Source organism: Euwallacea fornicatus, chromosome 20 (assembly GCF_040115645.1).
Source record: "Euwallacea fornicatus isolate EFF26 chromosome 20, ASM4011564v1, whole genome shotgun sequence".
Taxonomy (NCBI): domain Eukaryota; kingdom Metazoa; phylum Arthropoda; class Insecta; order Coleoptera; family Curculionidae; genus Euwallacea; species Euwallacea fornicatus.
The window spans coordinates 2,329,861-2,343,380 of NC_089560.1; the positions used below are offsets into that span (position 1 = coordinate 2,329,861).

Consider the following 13,520-nt stretch of genomic DNA (forward strand, 5'->3'; position numbering starts at 1 on the left):
GATAAAATACCAACACGACATTTTTTTCTAGATTTAAAATAGATTTTGCGCATAGAAATACGTTTCCTTTAAAAAGTAAAAAAATATTGAAAAATAGTTCATAATTTTCTTACTTGCTGAGATGAACATATGGTACTATGTATATACTTTCAGAGAGGTGAAAAAATCTAATTAATGGAATCATGACCAACTATAGGGTCCATTAAAAAGGACAATTTGGTCTCTAACTCGAAAACAAGAAGAATTCGAGAATGGGACTGGATTGCGCATAAGAAACTGCACGAAAGATGTTTTTGCCAAAAATTTAAATATTTAAAAACAAAAAGAGTTATGGGGTCTTAAAGAAAATGGCAAAAAACGAAATACACCCTGTATATGCCAAACGACTCGAGTTGTCAAAATACTGCTTAAATAATTTAAATTGACTGAAATATCAGGCCAACGGTACCGGCCATGATTTTTCGCCAACTACTCGGAAAATACCTGAAATATATTTCCATTTAATCAGGTAATTCAATTTTGTCCCCTTCAAAATAATCTCCCTGAGATACAGTACACTTGCGCCATCTTCGTTTCCATTGCTGGAAAGCTTTTGTCTCCAGGACAGAAAGCGCGTAGGGTCGCATGCTACGAAGCCTGGATAAAAGCTGAAGGGGGGGAGTGACTTTCCCAATAGGGTAATTACTGAAGATGAGTCTTGATTTTACGAACATGAAGTAGAACTCAAATTTCAAAACAAAGAATGGAAACAAGCTGGAGAACCAAGCACGCAAAAGTCAAGGAAATTGAGGATGAATGTCAAAACAATGTTGATGTTTTTTTTTTTTTAATTCACGAGAAATCATCCATCAGAGAAGTAATCCAGACTGTTAATGGAAACTTCTAAATTGATGTCCTCAGACGCCTCAAAGCTCGCGTGGCTCGAGTTCAAGCGAATTTGACCCGAGGGAGAGACGGTGGATTTTCCATTACGACAATGTCCTTGCATACACTTCCCTAATTGAGCGTTAGTTTTTGACCTCAATATTTATTACCACGATGAAACACGCCCCTTATTCACCGGATTTGGCGCCGTGCGACTTTTTTCTATATCCTAAATGCAAGATGGTGCTTCGGGGCGGGATTTGGGTGATGTGGAAGCCATCAAAGCTGATGCGACAAGGGAGCTGAGAAACATCAAAACAGAGGACTTTCAAAAAGCTTTCCAGCAGTGGAAACGAAAATGGCACAAGTGTACTGTGTTCCAGGGAGATTATTTCGAAGGGGACAAAATTGAATTACCTGATTAAATATAAAATATATTTTTTGTTTTATTCTTATACGAATTTTCCGGACAAACCTCGTACATTTCTTCAGCATAAGAAAAATTTCGCCGATGCCGATGTGAGTACTGAAATACGCGATGCGTACAAATACGCACTGGATGATTATTAGTCTAACGAGTATCGGTACCCGTAATCAAGCGGTGCTGTACGTACACCTGCAGTACTCTTGTTTGTGTCATTTGTGTTTAGTCTAACAATGAGTCTACTATAGTATGCGACGGCTCAGAACATGGGAAAACCCTTATTCTTTCTATTACATTTTAGGACAATGCAAACATCATTCGTTTTTGTTAAGTCTACTTTCATGGTATTCTAGGGCACTTACAGTTGTTATAAATTGTTCTTGCCTGTAACATATTTAGAACATGTTTCTTTATCTCCCCCAGTTCGGTTACACGACCCATCAAACTGCAAAGTTAATGGTTCGTATAAAACCTAAAATAATTACGAGACTTTTTAAGAATCCCCCTTTATCGTTGTTGAAACATCCTTTCTCGACTCCTCAAATACGGCTCTATTCTCAAACATTATATCTGACTGTTTATACAAAATTCTTATAGTTTTATTTAACTAAAAAATTAATTGTAAAATCTGTACTTTAGCAGCCACAATTTGTCTAAATTACCATCTTCTAAGAGCTAAAGACCCCACTTACTTCATTCTGATCTAATAGTTTTACTCGACTTGCACTGGTTGTAGATCAAATGGTTGGGGGAACTGAGATGTGCGGGCATGAGAAACCACTTTACCCCCTTCAGAAATATCAGATTTTTTCAATCTCCATCCATCTTGGCGCCATCAGGAGTTTAACAAAAGGGGTGGGGGTTAAAGCAGTTGTGGTTTTTTAATGTCGTCAATCGTCGACGCTATTTTCCGTCATTATCCCTTCGGGTCTGCAGCAACTAAATGAAGATTTTTTTATTTTGAATGAAAATAGGGACCTTCAAAGATTGTTCGTACGACCCTAAATATCACATTTCAGCAGCGGCTTAACTGGATTGTGCATTTCCTTAATTTTTATCTCTTGCAGGTTGCATCGTCTTCATTAAAAATGAAGGAGGTTCGGCTCGTACGATTGTTAATCAATTGAGACAAAAACGTGCAAAAGAAGCATTTATTTTCTTCATACATATTTGAATTTATTATGGTCCTCGTTGGACTTAACTGCCACGCTCTAACATTCCGCTAATAAACAATAGTAAAATTTACCAATTTAGTAGCTTTAATTCTAATAGAACAAAAACCAACATGAGATTAAATTTGTAACACGTGAAATCCTGTTGCATGTTGAAAAAGGCACACAACAACGCAGCACTGATTAAATTTAAATGCAAATATATAGCATCAATTGCAATAAAATATTACACGGCTGGGTTTGGACAAATATGAAATAGTTCCATTCCCCAATTTTTTATATTTAATGGTAAAATGGACATTACGAACCGACTTCCCAGTTACGGCTCCGTCACGTTATCCAGGAAGACGGATAACGTTGCCTCTGAGCATTAAGCAAAGGTAATACTCCTATCGGTAATATTTCCCACCGGTAATGTCTCTCTCAAGTATTTCCAACATAAAATACACTAGAAATAAACTGCTTCACAAATATCAGAGCTATTAGGATATTTTGGATATTGTTTAGGGCTAACAACGTGAATTAGTTCTTTTGTAATCCGCGTCAAAAAATAAGCAAAAAATCATTATTGATAATATTTTTTTATTTAATCAAACGAAAAAAATAATAAACAATAAAAAAAATGGAAATAACATAAAAACTACATTCCGAAAATTTAGTATATCGCATGATCTTCCCTCACGTGTGTAACTGCAGACAACATAAATCATCTCATCGGCATACTGTCAATGAGATGATTTATCTTGTCTCGGGGTAAATTTGCCCATAACTGCAGAAGTTCTCGAATTGTTTGGAAGTGCGGTCGATATTCTTCAAGACTTCCGCAACATGCCCCACACACGTTCAATGGGGTTAAGGTCAGGCAATCTTGCCGGACGCGGTAAATGTTCGATACCCGCATTTTCAATCGCATCTAGGGAGATTGCTGCGGGACGCGGTCAGGTATTATCGTCCAAAAATTGGAATTATTAGCAAGTTGAAAATTTGAGAGCAGGTTGTTGATGAAGTCCTCTTCATAGATTTGTGCAGTCGTGTTTCTTTCAGATACGTACAACTCACTCTTCCCACCATAGCAAATTCCGCCCGTCTTAAGAGGATGCACTTCTCCAATAGTTGTAAAGCTTCTGCGTATTGCCGAGTTTGTCCTGATACGAACGTGCCGACTACCAGAACAGCGACCAAAATTGAGAAATACAGAACACCACTCTTCACCTCAATTCATGTGCCCTCTTGTCCACTTTAATGTTGCAACTTTATTTTCTTGACTAAGTATGTTTACTTGCTTCAAGTCTCCTACAAGTTGTTTCAAAAGAAACTTGGACTACCAGTCAAAAGCTTACATTTGGGCAGGGCGCAGTCTCTTCGCGCAGAAACTGTGTTAAGTCGGTTCTGCGCAACCGTGGTTTTCTTCAGTCGCCCTGTGCGCCGCCTTTCTGCGACGTTTCCAGGTTGTTGAAACTTTGTTCACGGTCTGATTATCATACTTTACGAAAAGTGGAATAATTGGGCAACACCCTGTCGTTTTGGTCCAGCCTGGAGCATACCTATGGCCCGGTTTTGTTCTCCTAAAGTGAACTTTCTCCGAAGCGTTACAAAAATGTTCAAACATGTTCGCACGGCCAAGTAAAGAGGCAAGAATCGCCCAAATGATATGATAGCGTCCTTACATCAGTGTTTTGTTCTCACTGGCATTTTTCCATATCCTTAGCTTTTATGGGGCGATTTATGCACAGGGCATGTGGCCTCGCGACCTGTAACAATGGAACTGTAAAACTAACGTTACTAGGATAATTAAAGTAACCTTGCATTACGGAGCTCCCTATACGGCTTTTGTTGTGCATGTAATTGTAGCTGAAATTTCATCGTTTCGTAGAACTACAGGGTGTGTATTCGAAAACTTACAAGCTTCGCCGCCTCCTGGTGGTCAAAAATCTAAGAAACATCTCGAAACGCGCCCGCAATTTTCTTCAAGTAAAGACATATTTATAAAAACGTTAAGTGGTAAGTAGAGTGTCCCGAAGTAGCACTTTAAAGAGTATCTTTTTGAAATTTGGTCTTTCCCCCGGAAATAAAACCACAAAATAATACCTAGTCCAGTATTTATTGGGCTGTGAAAAGTTCAACCACAACATAGCAGGCCAAACAGTTAAAATATTACATTACATTATATACAAAAAAGGAGTAGATTTTTATTCAGCTACGGTACACAATTCTAATAAAAAAAAAGGAACCAATAGTGGCTTTAACACTGGGCTCGTTTCATAAACGCGATTGATTCAAAACCAAAAATACAAAGTATTGTTTTCACTCATTTCCGCTAAAACTTTGCGTGTAAAAAGTATCTACAAAATGCATTCGTCTATCGATAATTAAAAAGTCACAAATTTGGGCACACAAACAGGTACCATAGATTATATACAAAATAAATTAAGAGAAAGCTTATTGGGAATAGGTTATGCCTAACTACATACAATAATAAAGAAATTTAATACAACTGCTTTTAAAGCCTAAAACTATTCACTACCAAAGCAATATACAAAATTAAAATAATATAATGCAAGATTCGACTGGGTTTAATGGCAAAATTGAGAGATAAAATTAAAATATTATAAACAATATACGAATATACAAAAAAATTAATACAGAAAGTAATTTACAGCTTTTAGGACAATGTAGAAAGCTTTTTAGACTTACGTAACCACTATAATATAAATAATAAATTACACAAGTTTAGAAAAATATATGATACAAGTATTTATCCTAAGTCATCTCAATTTGATTTTTAGATGATTATTGTGATGGCATTGAACGTAATGCATAATGAATTAGCAGCAAATCAGGGGTCACAGTCTAGCAAAATTTGTCGGTTAACCTAATGTTTTAGGTTTGTTCTTACTCACAAAACTGAATCTGCTGGGAAAATAACTGAAAAGAAAGCTTCCCCGGAAATAATGGGGTTGAATGTTTTCGGGGCACAATGACTAGATATTGATCATCCCTAGTAGTGGCTAAACACACTAAGTTTAAGATTTAAAAAAGCTGCTTCCGAAGAAGTTAAAGCAATTAAAACTTGTGGTTGAAGTTCGGAGAAACATGACGTGTGATTTTTAATATAAATGTAACTAATTTGTTAAAATTTACATCTGATTATAAATAGTGAAAATTCTCTCGATTTTATACAATCACTAGTTGAAAGCCCAGTTGAATTTAGTTCAAAGTGAGTCAAAGGTACCTAACACCGAGTCAAGGCAATTAAAAAAATTACCTTGAGGAAAGAGCTTATTACTTCCAGGTTCCCGGGCAACATGAAATTGTCACTTTCACAAGTTTGCAAGAACCAAATTGGTCGGATGTTAAGGCGAAAGCGGGGATTCCCTAGGAAAGGGGTGCCTCCTTGTAACGGCCGCTGTAATGCAACACCCCTCTCCTCAGAAACACTAACTTTAAGCTATTTAGTTATTACTAAACGACATGTCAAATGTTTCTGAAACTTGATTCGCTCAAATTAACTTCAAATAAGATTTCTTAGGGCGTAATTTGCGTATTTATAATTTTCTATCTTTTACATCTAAAAAAAATTCCTAGCGACTCCAATATAACCAAATGTTAAAAGTAATGATGCGCGAAAATGAGCTATTTTGTACCTAATAATCATATGTAAAATATGAAATCCTTTCTTCAGGAGAAGATTCCAGAAGAGTATAATTGCTGATCACAATTTAAGTGAGTGTGTCCGGTCAATTACGTGGGAAAATAGACTTGACCTAAACATCAATTGGTGGAGTTTTGGATTCCAAAATTGAACATACAAACATTTGCCAGAATAAGAGACGGAAAACGACTCGCAGAAACAGGCGACATTTTTTTTTTTTTAGGGAGTTTTTGAACGTTTGGTCGAGAGAGTTTTCGGCAAGTTTTTAATGTTCCTTATCGATTTTTTTGTAAAATAGTTTCGATACGAAGGAGACTTCAAATACACATTAAAGTTTGTTGTTTTGCGTCACATTTTTGACGCAGTCGGTAATCTAAATCGAAATTATAGCAAATTACCCCACTATCACCACTTTGAGAACGTAGAAGTACCAATAACAAATATCTAACCGGTGATCCCAATAACTGCTGACGAGATTGGTAAATAATCCCAAGCAAAATTCCAGGTATAACAGAAACGTGTAGCTCCATTAAATGAAATATGATAAAAGTACTGCAATGCAACTAATACCCTCAACATTTGCTGGATTAATAGGTATAAGGTAAGAGAAGGTAACATCACGTTCGTGTTAAGGCTGAATATCCGATAGTCTATTTCAAAATGTTTAGCAGCACAGAACACCAATAAATACAATTTCATGCTAACGGGGTGAGCCGCCAACATTCGGAAATGTAAGGGAGAGTTTTCAGTGTAAACAGGCAATTTCCGTAATTTAAGGTTGTACTCAATCTGGACCCTCAAGAAACACAATAGATCTTAATGTGGAACCAATAGTAGTACGGGTGAAATCTGGTACCAGTAATGAAGATTAAAGAAAGGAAAAGTTTAAAATTTAATTAAAAAACATATTGAACATAACAACACAACAGACTACAATAGAAAAAATGTTCGTACAACATAAATATTAAAAAGAAGCCCAAATATTGCCTACAAAAAAATAAAGATACAGAGTCTGTTCCAGATTAAAGTGAACAGCGTGCTGATCTAGGACAGGGTAATAGATATAAAATGGTTTCGATTGAAATTTTACATTATTAAAATACTTTTTTGAGAACTTCTTAGCGGTGTTATCAGTTTTCTCGTTAAGCCTCTTCTTTCGGAGATAAACTGTTAAACTTTTGATTTTCTTACAAGCGCAATATCGAATATTTACAATTTTAAAACCGTCGTGAAATTCCCTTTTGAGCCATCTCGGAAACTTTATAAGTTAAGAGATTACAAATAGGCATCAAAACACTGTTTGATAAGTCGTCTATGGTTTCACTTATAGCAATAGTTTACAGTAAATAGATATTCGCTTAGGAAATGATGAAAAAAGCATATTTATATTTAGGCAACAATGGTGAACAATAATGATTGAACACTTGTTATAGTTTGAAACTTCTATTCGATCTAAATTTAGCCGATTACAGGACTACGCAGAAATACGCATAATTACGCTCATACCAAAGAAATTTAGGATTTTTCAACTTTAAAATCTTTTTTAAGGTTCCGTAGCATTTATTTAGTTATTATCTACCATTGCCATTGGTCAAAATTGTAACCAGCTTATCAATAAATGCTTTTATGGCTATAGCTCGTAGTTTATGACAAAATTACCAAATGTTATACATGGCGGGAAAGAGAATTTTATGACGATTTAAATAATGTAAATATACGATAACGCCCTATAGGAAAATAAAACGTCTAACAATTTATCTCCAAAAATAAGAAGTTAACAATAACTCTGGCAACACTGTCAGGAAATTCTCAAAAAAGTGTTTTAATAATACAGGACTTTTATTCCTCCCACTGTGACCGTATAAGAGTTATTTGTAAAAAACCAAACCCGCCAAAATCATTTTTTCCATATATATTTGTAACCATTCGGGATTTACCCGGTATAAAATAAGATTATTAACTTGCTTTAAATTGCTCAAATCATCCTAATTCAACCGATTTTGTATCTATTAGTATTTCCCAGATCTCTATGCTATTCGTCCTTATCTGGTTCAGATTGTATTGCCTCTATTTTCCAAAGTGACAATCACGTGACAACGAGAACGAATTGAGAGTAGCAATTTCGACAACATTTTTTTGGGACGATAATGGTTTATTGGAGTTTTATGACTTTCGACTGTTAGTTGTCCCGCCAAACATTTTTTAAATAAACATTATTTGAAATGGCAAATTTAATGGTTGAAAATGGAACTAGTTTTGCAATGCATATAGTGATAGAAATACCACCAGAACAGGTGATAAATTGTGAATCTCTAAAGGACTGTGCAATTGGAAGGACAGCGCAAGGTTTAATATGCCTCCGACAAAGGTCAACAAAGGAAGTTGTGCGTCTGGCAGGGGAAGTGGGCGGAGTCGCTCCGGCCGATGTCGTGACTTCGATGTTGAAATTAGTATCGATTTCACTGTCTTGAAACTCTAAAAAATATCGAAGCAAAAATCTGTAGTGTAAATAAATGAAAAAAAAACTGATCCATCACTACAATTTTAGCTTAGTAATTAGTGAAAATTCTGAAACGGCGAGAGATGTGTCGAAACACTGGACTGACTCCGCCCAGCAGCTGGTTTGCCAACCCACTTCGTTGGTCTTCGTCAGAGATACAGTGGTACAAAAAATCACCGTACAATTAGTTATCACAGATTCATGGAGTTTCAGATGCAACATATACAATTTATTATTGAAATTAGTAAAAATTTAGAACAAGAAACATTTCTTAGTCCATTAAAACCAAACTCATTGGACAAAAGTCCAAAAAAAACCTAAACTTTTCGAAACGTTTCATAACGCCAGTCAACCCATAAAAAGCCCTTTATTTCGAAAGCGAAAAGAGAAAAACGGTTTAAATATATTAAAGAGCATTTAAATAACGATCACAACTTTTGGAACATCATTTGCAGCGATGATAAAAAGTATAATATTCATGGGTCGAACGGCAAAAAAAAGTGTGGAGGAAACCCAATACTGAGCTTCAAATTAAAAAGTTATATACAACGGTCAAATATAGAGTCAGAAGCTTTATGGTTTAGGGTTCCATGTCGGCAGCAAGGGTGGAAAATCTGCGTTGTGTAAATGAAATAATGGACAGCGAAGAGTGTGTAAATATTTTAAATACAAAATTAAAGTTAGTGGGAAAAAGTTGGACCTTGGTAGGTTTTTTACTTTTATGTAAAACAATGAACCAAAACATTTCTCGGGTCTAACAAAACAATCGCTGTTATACAGGGTATCCGAAAAATATACTGATATACTTTAACGGGTGATAGGAGACATCGAAACAAACTTTCTTTTTTTAATAAACATATGCCACAAAAAAAATGTGATCTTCTCATTTGAAGAACTCATCAATATGCATCGATGGACTGGAAGAGGAGGTTCTACAGCCAGGCCCGTGCCTTCTCCTGATCTCAACACTCTGGATTTTTTCCTTTGCAGTTATCTCAGATATCTGGTTTACGAAACGTCCATTCGTAATGAGGAAAATCTGTTAGCAAGAATAACGGCCAGGTGCACGCATCTAGGAGCTGTTCCCAGAATATTTCATAGGGTCCGCGAGGCAATAAAGCGACGGTGCAATCTTTGTTTTAAAGCAAATGGCCAACATTTTGAACAAATACTGTAAGTCATCGTTTATTTACCAACCAAATAACACCTAACATAAACAAAAAGTCATTGTAATGACCAAAATCATATGGCCTTTTTTCTGCTCAAGCGGCCCATTTGCGACCATCTTTGAAAAGTTTGTATTTATGTCTTCCATCACCCTTTAAAATTTCTCGGTATATTTTTGGGGCACCATGTATAATGATAAGAACAGTCTAAATCATCCACCCTAATGGCCGAATTCAAATTCGATTCCGCGCTTGTGGGGAACTCTTAGAGCGGAAAATAAAATCACATACAATTAATAAAAAAAAGGACTTAAAAGAAGCATTATTAGAAAAATGAAATAAAATACCGCTTAATGCAACATAAAATTTAGTTAATTGTATGAATTGGGATTATTTACAATCTTAAAGTCTTAAGGAAACGCGACAAAATATTAATAATTTATTGTTCGAATAATTTAGTTAACATTAGTTTAGTTGTACGAAGTCGTACAGAAGCTTTTTTAAATAAAAATTTGAGCAGTTTAAAGAAAAATTTGCCTAAAATTGAAGTTTCTTTCGCTAGTTCCTTGATTATTGTTGTCAATCAACCAAGAAACGTTCCTTTCGTTAAATTGTTCCAGATTTTGCTAACAAAGTGTTTTTCTTGCCTCTAAACTTCTATGAATTCCTATGATAAGCGACCAAACGGAAACTTTTTTGTACCCTTCTTCCGCTTGTACAATACTCAAGTGACGCACAACTTAGCACCTGTTCTGACAGTATCTATAGCAATATTGCAAAACAAGTTCCGTTTTCAAATATTAAATTCGTCACTTCGCCTAGCAAACGAATTCCATAAATTTATCATTTTTCAAAACCTTAAAACCAGTCTAAAGGTCAAATTTATACGTTTTCCCATCAAAATCTTCTTTTTTTCACTCTAACCCTAAAAGTGCTATCGTTGAACTAACTGTTAACAATCTATTCAATTCCTACGCTCTGCAATATCCAATAATACATTCGCAATAGTTAATAGCAAGTTTCTAAAACTTCGATGTTTTAAATAGAGTTTATCTTCCTTTCTTGGAACATGAGTTATTGCGACGGTTTTAAAGATGCACCTACTCCTATTTACGAGATGAGATCTAATTTAATCATAAGACTAAACGAAAATAACGTTCAATCTGCATTAGATCTAGATCTCCTCGAAGTAAACAAGCATCCTTCTGACCTTGTCGGAGTTGTATTGCAAAAACCCTCGTTTAAAATTGCTGAATGCCCTGGCGGCAGGACGGCGGCACTTTTTTCAATTTGGATATTTACCGATTTTTGATAATGGATTTTTGCTTTTTATAGCAAAAACCTCTCTTAGGGGTATCCTTGTCTTCCTGTCTTTGACGACGAAGAAGCGTTTCATCGTAAATTTCCATTCTCCTGTTTGATGACATCGTTGTAGCCCCATGCTGCTTTCGATGGCAAGGCCCTTCACGTATCAAGCGGGTCAGGACCTGTTCTTGACGCCAGTCTCCTGTAATAATTGGTCAATACGCGAGTTTATTCCTTTTTTTGTTATTGTTTTTTGCATTGTAGACGGCTAACAAGATACTTGAGTATTCGACAGTTTTGTTGCACGCTGGACGTTTTTTCCAATATTTGATAAAGTGCCCATGCGAAAATGACAATAAATCCTACCCGGGATGTGTAAGTCGTTTATTGTCAATAGATCAATCTTCCAAAATTTCCCACTCTGTGAAATAAAATACAATTGCCGCATTAATCGCATGCTTCGGAAATTAACTGGTTGGCAAACACAAAAGAAAACCGACTTACCTAGAAGTAATAAGCAACTTTCAACCTTCCGTAACTCCCATTTTTGATCAACCATCACTTACCCTTTCTCTTACTAATTTCTGCATAAACTCCACTTGAAAAATATCTAGTTATTTCACGACAAATACATTTAGAATTCGATAAATGTCTGTTGTCTATAGGACTCAATATACCAATATTAATCAGACTACTTGGCGATACCGGGGCGAAGCAAAAGATAGTTATCTCGTATGTTCTGATTCGCCCCTTCTGCTTACGGATATGACCTTAATATAAACATTTAAAAGCGTTATTTCTTTTATAGACATATACAAGTTTCTAGGTTTACACAGGGTTACGTTTCGATGTTGGTCGTCTAATATGGGGTGGTATAATTACAGATTGTTCACTCTTTATCGTTGTCCACTTCTCAATCTCGTCGAGCTTTTTTTGCTGTTGGATGAAGACACTTTAGGCTTGGAACTGTCGTCATAGTCCGGCTGTTTCGATTGTACCTTGTCGAGTTCGGCCATGGCCTCTTGGATGGCCTTTTCCAGTTGGGTGTTCAATTTTCGACTACTGAAAAAATAAGAATTTAAATCAGTCACATCAGCCCCAAATCGAAAGTATTTCGGTTAAAAAAATATATCATTTGGCTATACTAAGTCTCAAGTCGGGAAAAAATCGCGGTTTTTAAAGAGAAGGGACACAATTATTTCTTCTTGCCATTGTGAAGGTGGCGAAAGTTCAATAATTACTCACTGTTTGGTTTTTTGTAAATAATTTTAATTATTTTAAAGCATTTCTGGCCTTCGGAGTTAGCTCGAAACTCGATGGAATTCCAGGGTTTCCTGGCCATTTTCCTCTGTTTTTAAATCAGTAGTTGTTATTCATTATTCTTCCTTAACTTATTTGTTATGGGGGCGCGGCACGAAACCCAGTTAATAATTACGATCAACATTCTCTTTGTATGTACTTGCTGAAATTCACACTCCCATTCATTCATTAAATTATCTCATTCCTTATCAGAGATTAGTCGTAATGTGTCCATTCGAAAAGACTGAATTAAAATTTTCTCTTTTTGATTGAGAAAACGTAACGTATTTTACATAAAACATAAGCACAGATGAAATTGCTTTAAGATTATTACACCTGCGTGAAAAAATAAAACATAAAAGTAGCTTCATGCATTACCGGCCAAAAGTTTGAATAGAATTAAAAGAAAATAATTTTTTTAATTGAATACCTTATGATTCCGCGTATGTTATCCCTTTAAACGCTCGTACCATACAAAAATAGCCGAAAAGTTAAATTACAACCAATAATGTTGGCTAAAATTGGGAAAAAAATGTATCAAAAACATTAAACTTCATTTTCATCTAAAAAAAAACCTTCATTCACTGTATAACCATTTCCACGAGTCGCAGCCTCCTTTCCACCAGTTTATTTAAAGTTTTCTATTGTGTCGATGTCCTTGCACTTTCCAATTTCTGCCACAGTTCAGCTGCCACTGAAGGGCACGAAATTCGAGTCTTCCAATCTAGTTCTTCACATAACTCGATTGGGTCGAGATCGGGCGACTGTGGAGGCCAAATCATCTTCTTCAACTTTCCAGCATTCTCTTCCTCGGCTAAATAGGTTCGACAGAGGCTTAGAAGTGTGCTTAGGATCATTGTCGTGCTGAAAGACGACTCCACACCCAATAAGTCGACACCCCGCCGGGACGGCATTTTTGAGAGGGATCTTCTTACATTCCTCCTGCTTCGTAATTCCATCAATTTTGACAAAATCGCCGATATCGTGGCCAAACAAACATCCCCATACCATCATGGAACCACCCCTATGCTTTACGATTGACACTAAACACTGCAGAGCCATGTTCCCTGAAGGACTTGTTCTGACCAAAAATTCGCCGACGAATTTCCAAAGATTTCGAATTTTGATTCGTCCGTCC

At 35.9% G+C, this 13,520-nt stretch overlaps 1 protein-coding gene across 3 annotated transcripts in view; it reads right to left on the reverse strand.

Moving 5' to 3' along the window:
• Positions 1 to 13,520, reverse strand: part of LOC136345504 (methyl-CpG-binding domain protein 5/6 homolog sba-like) — a 266,872-nt gene that overhangs the window by 166,497 nt on the left and 86,855 nt on the right. Inside the window, exon 9 of one of the 3 annotated variants that reach the window (XR_010733156.1) lies at positions 6,511 to 12,145. Coding sequence is in view for 2 of the 3 variants with exons in the window: in XM_066293860.1 (XP_066149957.1) it covers positions 11,980 to 12,145 (166 nt within the window). In the remaining variant the exon portion in view is untranslated. Of the gene's footprint in view, positions 1 to 4,542; positions 12,146 to 13,520 lie in introns of those variants that run through there. The other 2 variants (XM_066293860.1, XM_066293862.1) reach the window with 2 other exon arrangements.